Source organism: Calliphora vicina, chromosome 2 (genome assembly GCF_958450345.1).
Source record: "Calliphora vicina chromosome 2, idCalVici1.1, whole genome shotgun sequence".
Lineage (NCBI taxonomy): Eukaryota > Metazoa > Arthropoda > Insecta > Diptera > Calliphoridae > Calliphora > Calliphora vicina.
The window spans coordinates 6384971-6396712 of NC_088781.1; the positions used below are offsets into that span (position 1 = coordinate 6384971).

An 11742-nucleotide genomic window follows, 5' to 3' on the forward strand; every position below is an offset into this window, starting at 1 on the left:
AGCCATGGTATGAGTGATTGAAATAAAATTCACTTTTTTCCATTTTCTCTTCAAGTCCCGTGGTAGTCTGCTATCAATGCCTGTCAAAACACAAATTAAATGACGCAGCTTGTTCAAATTTTGACAGGAGCCAACTGACAGATGCCTGTTGACAGGAGCAGTGTTGCACTTTCAGTTAAGAGGCGGGAAATTCCAAAATTCATGGACTTATTGACCTACTCTCGTAATACAAACCACATTTGTCACCTTAATTTACATTTTTGCACCAAAAACTTCGTATTCATTAAAATACCGTTATCGAAATATATAATACCGTTACCGTTAAAAATACAGTTACCGAAATAAGCCAAAATATCGTTACCGCTAAATATCCGTTATTGAACTAATCCGAATTAGCATTACCGATTCCTTTTTAACATTTCGAATAGGTAGCCAAGCTTGATTGAGAATGATGACGTGAATACCTTTAATATTATTTGAAAAAAAAACTAATATTTCACCACAAAATTATGAGATGCGGTCGGTCCCTATTATATTTTGTGTTTGAATACAAACTGTACGTATGGTCACAGTAAAATAATAATGTACAAAATATAATGTTTATAATGTTCAAAAATGTCTGTAATATTAAATAAAAACACACAACACACAAAAGAATCATATGATAAAGATCTCTCTATGACAATTCAGGCAAACATTTACGAAAAAAAAACGTCATCAATCAGGTCGTCTCTATGTTTTATTATTTATTTATTATTATTATTATTTGTATAGAAATACTGATAATAAAGATATAAATGCGCATTTGTATTTGTATTATTATGAATTTTGGCAATAAAATTTAATTAAATGAATAAAAAATCATATAATAATGAACAAATAAAAGCAAATTGATAACTGACAGCGGTTACAATTTAATAAAATTATGCGACAAATGAAGAAATAATTAATAATGATAGTAAAATAAAGTCGAAATTATTTTTTTGTACAATAATAATTACCTGAATTAAAACTAATAGAACGTTTAAGGGAACGAATAAATAACGTTTGAGTATGATGATGAGTAGTAGTAGTACAGCTAATATTATTATTATTAGTATGCATCATATTGTTGTTGGTTAAACATAATTACAAATTGTCAAAAAGTTAATTGAACTGACGTTTAACATTGAAACGTCATTTAATGTCAAGGGATTTTGCATCTTCATGGTAGCAGTTATTTTAATAAAACATTATTTTTTTTAAATATAATTACACTCACTAGTTGTATTAATTTGTTAATTATTTATGATAATAATTTGATTTTGTTTTCTTTATTTTATTGTTATGTATATTAACATTTTGCACTACTGATTGTCAAGTTCATTGCTGTAATAATCCTTGAATTTTGTATTTTATTTTTTTTAAATTAATTTTTTATTTTCTTTCACTGCACTGCAGAATATATTTTTTATTTGCTAATTTATAGAATTTGTGAAAAACAACTGAAAAATATATTCCTGAAAATATCTCGTTTTAGGTTTTTTAATTTGTAAAAGAAATGCATAGAATGTTAAAATAAAGAAAACCAACAAAAGAGCGCAGAAATACAATGATAAAAAAATAATATAGTTTATCGTATACAAATAAATAAAATATTCTTTTTTTTTCTTGTTGTTCTTTCTTTGTTTTTTTTATTATTTTTATTTATTTAATTTTGAATGACAACAATAAATACGAGCAAGTGCACTATACTAAACACCTTTGAAAACCCACTGCCTGCAAATTTAGTGTTAGACTCAAATTCTCCCACTTAATTTTGAGTGTTTTCCTACACTCTACTAAGTGTTGAAGAAAAAAACGATTTTTGCTTTGACACTATGGGTTGGAAATTGATACAGTTATGTCCAAATATAGCACTCTTACTTGTTAATATGAAAAAAGACCGGAAAATTAGGAACCATAATATAAATTCATGAATCTAGCAAAGGGTAATTTTGCATTACACCATTTCCAATTGTATTTCAAAAGTTTCTAATTGTATTTCGGAAAATTCCAATTGAAATGAATTTTTACAAAAAAAATTTGGTTAATTTTATATTTTCTATTCTACACCATTTCCAATCGTATTTCAGAAATTTCTAATTGTATTTCAAAATACACTCAGGTTTCGTTTTATGCGAATTCAAATTTTTGCGATTTTTAAATTAAAGATTTTTTTTTAGAATTTTAACAGATTTTGAAATTTTAGATGTTTTTTAAAGCTTTTTTAATGTTTTTAAATTAAACCAAGATTGCATACTGATATAATCGTTATATTTTATTTTATTTTACAAAATATTTATTCCTAATATGGATCCATATACGGAAAGAGCATTAAAGATTCAACGCGGACTGGATATCAAGAGTTGCAAAGCTACTTAAAAATTAATTGCAATGTTTGATGACAAATTATTTTGCAAGAAAAGAAACAATTGAAGCCCCTAAAAAATCCTTTATCTCGTCCCCTATTCACGATATAAATTCTAATGATGAAAATGATATGTTACCATATGATTATATTATCTAGAGATGAAAGTGACGTTGGACCAATTCCAAAAAATCATACATATTTACAGAGTTTCCTTAAAAAATGTTTTAGCTTATTTTTTGGATCATTTTCTGTTTTCCTGTAATTAATGAATTAATATTATATTTTTGTTTATTTTTTTTTTGAACGTGTTTTGTTTTTATTGTTTTAATAAATGAAATAAATATATTTTTGTTGATTTTTTATGCGATTTTGTATTGATTTTTTAATTAAAATCTGAATTTATGCGGTTTTTCAGAATTTTGGAACGAATCATTAGTTTTTATATGAAGCTAGAGTATCGTTTTATTCGAATTCAATTTATGCGATTTGTTTTGGAACGCATCTATCGCATAAAACGAGACCTGAGTGTATTCCAATTATATTTCAGAATTTTCCATTTATATTTCAGAAATTTCTAATTATATTTCAGTATTTTTTAATTGAATTTCAGAATATTCCAATTATATTTCCGAATTTTCGATTTATATTTCAGAATTTTCTAATTGTATTTCAGAAATTTTTATTTGTATTTCAGAATTTTTAATTTATACTTAAAAAAATTTAATTGTATTTTAGAATTTTCCAATTGTTTTTCAAAAATTTCTATTTGTATTTTAGAAATTTCCATTGTTAAGTATTGTTATTATAATTTTCAGAAATGCAATTGGAAAATTCTGAAATACAATTGGAAATTTCTGATATACAATTGGAATATTCTGAAATTCAATTTGAAAATTCTGAAATATAATTAGAAATTTCTGAAATACAATTGGAAATGTTGTAGAATTGAAAATATAAAATTAACCAAATATTTTTTTTTTTTGAAAAAAATGTATTCATTTCAACCCATAGTGTAATTATTGGTTCATGAAAACGTAGAGGAGAATGTTTACAAAACTATGTATAAGACATTACAAGTTAGTATGCCAGTGAGCATGTACTAAGGGGTTTTTTTTAGTATTACATTACGTATACGCCTCAGTGCTCTATTTTTTTTTTTTTTGTATAATAAATAAAAAAAAAAAAAAAATAGAGCACTGAGGCGTATACGTAATGTAATACTAAAAAAAACCCCTTAGTACATGCTCACTGGCATACTAACTTGTAATGTCTTATACATAGTTTTGTAAACATTTTAACATTTAACATTTTAACACAATTATACTACAATATTGTACATTAACACAAACATTATAATACAGCGTACATTCTATTTTGTACAGTGAGAAACCATTTTGCACATTTCTCTAAGTCTCTTTAGTCTAGATATTCTCTCTCGTTCTACATCATACTAGTACATTCAATTTTTGCATTAGTATCTAAATAGTCTAGAGAAAATTCTTCATATCTGTTTTATTTTACTACCTAAATAATACTCGTAGTAGTATTGTATTATTTAATGTTTAAAATCAATTACTTATACTAAAGTAACAATTGAGCTTCGTGAATAAAAAATTTATGATAAATGTTTGGGGCTCTTTTTTAAATGAAATAAGTTTATAATATTGTTTAGCTTTTCTTTTTCGTATTTGATTACAATTTTTGCGCGTTTTTTTCAGTTAGATTGTTACAAACAAAAGCTTCATAAAATTTACCTTCTTTTGAGCGATAAAAAGAGAGTCAATAAACTACTGGGGTTTTAATGTTTTTGCCAAAGAACTTGATTAACCCATTTATGTTTCTATAGAGATGAACTAAATTGTAGTTGCCATTATAAATAAGGGCGAAATTGCGCTGGTATACATAGTATGTATATAATAATGTAGTAACGAATATTTTTTTACATTTCAAACATTGTTTTTTATGTACTCTATAGCATTGTAACACTACTTAATGAAAATGTATGCAAAAATTTTTCATAGCCATACATTAACCAAAGTTTAATTCACAATTAATAATAATCAATTTTTTATTTCGAATCTTAATACCCTTTAACTTATGTATATACCCTTTTTGGGGGTAAAATGTTTTTGTTTTTTTCAGTATAACGAATGATATAATGCCAGTCCTTTTCGTTAAACTGAAACATTCGTTATGTCGAACCACATTTATTCGTATATTTTTGTAATAATTCAGAACGTTTGCAGATTTGTAGTCCAATGTTTATTATCTTTTTATCATACTCAATTTTATTTACAATTTCTTACATCTATCAGTCAATAAATCGTATAGTTAGTCATGCCCGTTTCCATGTTGAAACCATCAATATATCTGCTATAGACCCGGTTCGGTTGCTATTTAAAATCGAGAAAATCGGCCCACAAATGGCTGAGATATATGGAAAAACCAGGACAACCTCGATTTGTACCTATTTCTGATCTATATATGGATTACTAAGCCATTAATATAGACAATATGGATATCTAATGATAGATATTTTAAAGACCTTTGCAACGGAGTATATAAAGCTATAATAAGTTGGACCTACAATGGGTCAACATATTTTTTAATCACCAAATAAAAAATAGTTTTGTCATATAATTTTTTCAGTAATACATTTAAAAAAAATATTAAAAATGTTGAATTCTGTGGCAAGCCTGATAATACCATTCACTTAAGTATATTTTAATATAAAGATTAAAAGCTAGTTTTGTTAAAATATATATTTTTTTATTTTTTACGATATTTTTAATATTTACTATATTTGAAAATATTGAATATTTACAGAAGATACGATATTTGAAAATCTGAAATTTTTGGATTTGATTTTTATTTTTAAAAATTTAGTTTTTACATTTTTATTTGAAATTTTTTAAAATTTTAAGTTTTACGATTTCAAAATTTGTTTGGTTGGAAAATTGGAAAAATAAAAAAATTACACTCTGATTTTTTTACACTTGGTTATAGTTTGTTAAAAATTCAACTTTTGGTGGAATTTATTTTTTTGAGTTTGTTGTAACAAAAATTACATTTTTCCAACCAAAAAAATTTTGAAATCGTAAAACTTAAAATATAAAATTTTAAAAAATTTCAAATAAAAAAGTACAAACTAAATCTGAAATGATATTTGAAAAATTTACGATATTTAAAAATGTTACGGTACATATTTACTAATTTACGATATTTCAAAATTGGAGAATTTAAGAAGTAAACTATTTTTTGGTAAAAAAGTTTTACAAATACCTTGTAATTTTTGCCAAATAAAAAATTATTTTATTACGATATTTAAAAAAAAAGATATTTAATTTTGTGATATGCATGTATATTGAAATTTTTATATTTAAAATTAGTTGATTTGAATATTTTACGATATTTCGAAATTACGATATTTTAAAAATTAAGATATTTAAGAATTTTAACAAATTCAAACAAAATTAATTATTTAAATATGAAGTTTACTATACATATTTCGAATTTCTGCGATATTTGAAAATTTTATTGGCACAAAAAAATAATCTAAAATTCATACATAAGTAATCCAAAATAGTATTACCGATAAATCTTACACGTTTCGAGTCGGTAGCCAACCTTTGCTAAATCTGAATGTTTGCAATGAAAGTAAAGTGAAAGCCTTTCATAAAGCAAAAAGTAAAAAATATGATTCCTTTGCAGTAATTCAGCAAAATCGGTTAAACATCGGCGTTTAAAACTGAATTATGTAATTCTGAATATACTAATATTTTAGTTAACAATAGTTGTGATGGAAATCGATTTAAAAACAAAAACGACGAAGGATGTGATGTGTTATCATCGTATTGTATAGATAAATATTCTGTATGTGAATATTCAAAAATAGTATATATGTATATATATATGTATGTATATGAATGTATTTATGTATGAAACCATTCTTGGTTAAATTGCTTTGTCATCTATCATCTCAGCTAAATTTTATAAGACAATGACACAATTAATAAATTTCGTTTAAAATAAAGAAATAATAATAAACATTTTATACAAAAAAAATAAAATGTAATTGTACTGCATTTCTATGAAATATCTTTAAATAAACATAATTTATTTAATACACAAAATTAAAATGCATTTGTTGAAATTATATACATCAATAGTTTCCTCTCCAATCTATCTGTGTTATCAGTAAATTTGTGGAAATAATTTTCAAATAAAGAGACATTTCTTATCGCTCTTACTAAATACAATAATAAATATTTATACACATTCTATTAAAGATTACTTAATAATTATTTTAAAGAGTCTCACAAAATTAGTTTACTGCCAGAAGTCAAGCTTAAGACATTGAAAAATGCTAAAAATTAAATACAATCCTAAAGATGAATATTTGCAAATTAATCAGTTTTGGCTTAGAGATCATTGCAGATGTAACAAGTGTTACAACGAAGCCACCAAACAGAGAAAATATAATTTGTTAGACATACCCAAGGATGTTAAAGCTGAAGAAATTACTTATTTAAATGAGGGAAAGTTATTGAAAGTAATATGTAAGTACGATGACTTTAAATTTGTACTGAACTTTGTATAGACACGTCATTCATAGATTTATATGTACGTCTTTCTAGGGAGTGATGGCCATGTTTCGCAATACGATATGGACTTTATATATATGGTGCAAGTGGAGAATAATAAATTGAGTAATCATTTTCATTCTACTAAAACTAAATGGAATTTACCAATAATATTACAAAATGAGAGACATTTACGTTTTAAACTTACCGATTTGGTGTCCCAGGAATCATGTGTCAAGGAATTGGTTTCATCTTTGATATGTTATGGCCTAGTGTTTATTGATGAAGTGCCAGCAAATACTACCATGACCGAAATGGCTATACGTAGAGTGTTTCCCGTAATGAAGACATTTTTTGGTGAAATGTATACCTTTGCCGATGCACCTGATCATGCTGATACTGCCTATACCAAAGAGTACATTGGTTCACATACGGATAATACATATTTTTGTGATGCAGCTGGCCTACAAGCTCTCCACTGTCTGGAACATGTTAATGGTGAAGGTGGCGAAAACTTTTTTGTCGATGGTTTGCATTGTGCTTTAGAATTGAAAAGACGTAACCCTAAAGCATTTGAAATACTTACTAAAGTCCATGTACCGGCCGAGTACATAGAAGAAGGTCAACACCATACATATTCGGCACCAATTATTCGCCTGGATCCCACAACTCAGGAAATTATACAATTACGTTTAAATATCTATGATCGTGCTGTATTCAATACTTTGCCTCAACACGAAATGTCGGAGTTTTATGAAAGTTTTCGCCAATTTTTGGAAATTGTACAAAGTACAGACAATCAATGGCACCTTAAACTGGAGCCCGGTACTATAGTCTTATTTGATAACTGGCGTGTATATCATGCCCGAAATTCATATACTGGTCATAGAACCATGACTGGTTGCTATGTACAAAGAACTGATTATATGAGCAAAGCCAGAATATTGGGCATAATTGATTGATTAAATGGTGAATTTTTATAATATTTTTACATGAATGTAAAACTTTAAGACATATGTATTTGATAACAAGATTATTGAAAATTAAATGATAAAATAACAAAAATAAACTTCATAAAACGTTTTGCAACATCAAATCGTCTGAAGTAGAACTATAACTAATTATTTTTATGAAATAACGAGTAAAAGAAATTAAACAATTTAATATTATTTTCATTTTTAAAAATTAAACAATTGCAATTACTTTTTGTTACGTTTTGGTTTAGCAAAACCTTCCGAGGTATCTGTATCAGCAACGTACTGTAAAAAGAAGGTCGCAATTTGGAATATTATTTGTGTTTAGCATAGAGATGAATTAAAAACACAGAGAGGAAACTCAAATCACGAAAATTATAAAAAAAAAATCACATTCAAAATTAGTTTTTGTTTTCATACCCCCAGCAGTTTGAAGGCAGAGTTTCCGATCTTTAAAGAGTTATTACAAAATTAAAATTTACTTACACATTCATTATTTGGACGCCAAAGAGCCTGAGAGAAACTATTATAGTTACTGTCACCATCATCATCTTCATCGCTAGATGATAAAGAAAATTCATTATAACTCTTTATCATTTCTGGTTTGGCTGGTTGAATTCGTCGTTTTCTATTATTTGTATTCGGGTTCGTAACCACATTCGTCTGCTGAGAACTAGTAGTGGGTTGTATGGGACGTTTAAACTTGTAGTTACGTTGGGACGGATTTTGTTCGGGTTTTTGATTTTCATTATTAGACAAATTTTCCAATGGCTTACGTACTTGAGGTTTAGATACAGCCACATTCTCAGTAGAACTCTGCATAAAGAAATATTTCATATTTTTAATCATTAATATGATCCCGTACTAAACAGGGGTTAATGCGTAAACAATTTTTTTCAAATTATAACGCATAATAAAACTTCGAGGGAGTAACTCAGGTTTTAGTCAGAATTAGGATTCCTAATCGGGAAAATTTTCCAAAGTTTAAAAACGTGTTTAAAAAGACAAAATAATTATAAAAACACCAAAAAATTTTTTTTTTCAAAACTTAAAAAAATTTAATTTATTAGCGAATAAAATTTTAGGGCAAAACTTTTATTTATTTTTTTAAATTTATTTGTGAAAAAAATTTTATAACAAAAAAAAAATTTGGTGAAAAACAAATTCGGGGTAAAAAATATTTTTACCAATTGTATGCCCGACTTACATTGGCATTATATACGCCGTTGCAAAGGTCTTTGAAATATATATTATTAGATATCCATATTGTCTATATTAATGACTTAGTAATCATCTGGATAGATCAAAAATAGGTTAAAAAAAAGTCCAGGTTGTCCTGGTTTTTTCCTTATATCTTAGCCATTTGTGGGCGATTGTGTCGATTTTAAATAGCAACCGAACCGGAAGAATTATTGATCTATGAATCATGTATGTAAGTTATTTAGTTATTTACGGAAAGTTGATTTCAACATACAGGCGGACATTGCTATATCGATTTCGCTATCTAAAACGATTCAGAACATATCGCACATTTGCTGCAACAACGTCATAATTCAAAAAAAGTGGTGATATTTTACTATTTCTTAAATAAATGTTCAAAAAATCATGCGATTTCTGAAATAAAACCTGATTTATATAGTAGATACGAATATCTTTCTAATCTGTAACCCAAATTTTTACTTGTCAAATATACGAGAAAACATGGGCACATAATCATAGTCAGAAATAAAGTATATTTTAGGAGAAATAAAGTTCTCTTTACTTAAGAGTGGACTTTAGGTCTACCATAGACAAGATAAAATATACTTTTGACGTTAAAGTCGACTGTAAATATAAAACTAGCTGAAGCTGTTTTTAACTCGTTTAACAACAGCATCAGCTGTTCTTCACCAAGTAAAAAAGTTCGACAAAAAGTCAAAAATGTTTATGTTACAAGATATTGGCAGAGATTTTGCAATTATTGAATAGTTATCAATAAAATTAGAACCAAAATATCCTAATTATGATATTAATCTTATTTTTTCCACAACAATTTGTTTTTTTCTCTTTAGATTTCGCTGTTACTTTTATAGTTTACATTTTTTTTTAATTTCCTATGTCAGCTGTTCAGCTGTGTCACTTGTCTATATTTTTTTTGTATATTGTATGAAAACATTTTCAATATTTGAGGTGACACCCAGTTAAAGTCGGTTCAATTTAAAACACACTTTAATTTTGACTATGGTTCAAAATAATTAAAAACAGGTTTTTATTTTAAAGTTGTTTCTAAAAAGAACCGACTTTAATGTTTGATTATGATTAACAAAAAAAAACACTCTCAAACAAAAGATTTTTGAAAACTGATAAAAATATATGAAAGACTATAGAACGGCGCATATTTTGTATAACTCAGTTCCAAAAACATGGATTTTGAGTTATGACGTAGTTAAAGCAAATGAGCAATTATAAAACCGCATAAATGGCGGAATGGCTAATAACTTTATATTTTTGTTCTTCATTTCTGTCTAAAACCTGAATAGCAGACGAGTAAGTGTTGGACCAGAATATAATTGCTTTTATTTAAATACATACTTCTGAATTAGTATTGTTATCCACCTTTTGGGGCAAAGTTACCATTGGTGGTACAACTTTGGTTGGCTGACTAAAGGCCTTTTCAATGCGATATATTTTATTATTGAGACCATCTATTATAAGCTGGAAATTAAAATAAAAAATATTATTATTCAAAGTATTCAAATAGCCACATCATTAATTACATTTTTCTCCTTTTCCAAAGCATTTTTATCTGTTATACACTTCTTGATTAGTTCATCTTTTTCTCTTAATACCTCGGATAGTTTGTCAAAATCAAGCTAGAAATTGAAATATAAATAGAGATTTACAGATCTTTCAATAAATGTAAACAATATACTTTATTTTTTTCTTCATTTAGTTGCTTTTCCTCATTCACAAGTTTTTCATACAATTCAAAACAGTTTTTTTGCTGTTCAAAATCTAGTTTGCTTTGCTCAAAACTCTGCACTGTTTCCTTATGTTGCTGATTTAACTGTATGAACTCTTTTATATTATGTTGTAATTTCTGTTGCAATTCCTGGCAATTAAGGGTTAGGTCACGTATGAGTTGATTTTCTGAGGCTTGTTGTGTTTGCAACTGCTGCCTTAAGTTTTCTGTTTCTTCCATTTGTTGCATCAACGTTTGATCGTAGTTGGTTTCAAGTTCAAAGTATTTTTCTTTAAACAAATTAAATTCCAACAATATTTGTTTATTTTCCTCTTGTAATTGTTCTAAATTAGCTTTGAGTTCATTTATTTCAGCTTCACGTTGATTAATGCTGGAAAATTGTTGATTTTAAAAGGGATTTCAAGAGAGTTTGTATTTTTATTTACCTTTGCTCCAATTCAAGAATATTTTTGTCTTTTTCGGCAGTGAGACAATCTACATCTTGTACCGCACTAATGACAGATTTTAAATCGGTTTTAAGCAGCATAACGATGTTTTGTTGATTTTTTAGAAATGCATCGAATTCCAAATTGGAAGGTAGATTTGATTTCTTAGCTGTGATTTTTTTGGTTTTATTAGCTTCTTTAGTCATTTTCACAAGTATCTATTTGGAACAAATCATAGCATAGTTTAAGGCATTAATGTTAAAGTAAATGAATTTAAGTGAAAGCTAAACCAATTATATTTGCACTATGGGACATAACAAATTAACATAATCTGGCAGGACGGAAAAATAAAAACAAGTTGTTGTATCATATTTAATAATATATTTTCCCCAATTATGTACTTATG

At 26.7% G+C, this 11742-nt stretch overlaps 3 protein-coding genes across 3 annotated transcripts in view; 1 reads left to right on the top strand and 2 right to left on the bottom strand.

Moving 5' to 3' along the window:
- Positions 1-1236, bottom strand: part of LOC135950030 (protein phosphatase 1L) — a 34770-nt gene extending 33534 nt beyond the window's left edge. Inside the window, exon 1 of the mRNA XM_065499518.1 lies at positions 1002-1236. Coding sequence (XP_065355590.1) covers positions 1002-1107 — 106 coding nt within the window. The 5' untranslated portion in view covers positions 1108-1236. The remainder of the gene's footprint in view (positions 1-1001) is intronic.
- A 5480-nt stretch (positions 1237-6716) lies between these two features.
- Tmlh (Trimethyllysine hydroxylase) lies at positions 6717-8168 on the top strand. The gene is made up of 2 exons (XM_065501322.1): positions 6717-6951; positions 7030-8168. The coding sequence occupies exons 1-2, from the start codon at positions 6756-6758 to the stop codon at positions 7935-7937; spliced, it is 1104 nt and encodes a 367-aa protein (XP_065357394.1). The 5' UTR covers positions 6717-6755; the 3' UTR covers positions 7938-8168.
- A 6-nt stretch (positions 8169-8174) lies between these two features.
- On the bottom strand, positions 8175-11542 carry LOC135949820 (uncharacterized protein MAL8P1.12-like). Its single transcript, XM_065499257.1, has 6 exons — positions 11337-11542; positions 10861-11281; positions 10706-10801; positions 10521-10643; positions 8436-8765; positions 8175-8234 (listed from the first exon to the last, which is right to left on the bottom strand). The coding sequence occupies exons 1-6, from the start codon at positions 11540-11542 to the stop codon at positions 8175-8177; spliced, it is 1236 nt and encodes a 411-aa protein (XP_065355329.1).
- Positions 11543-11742: the final 200 nt, after the last annotated feature.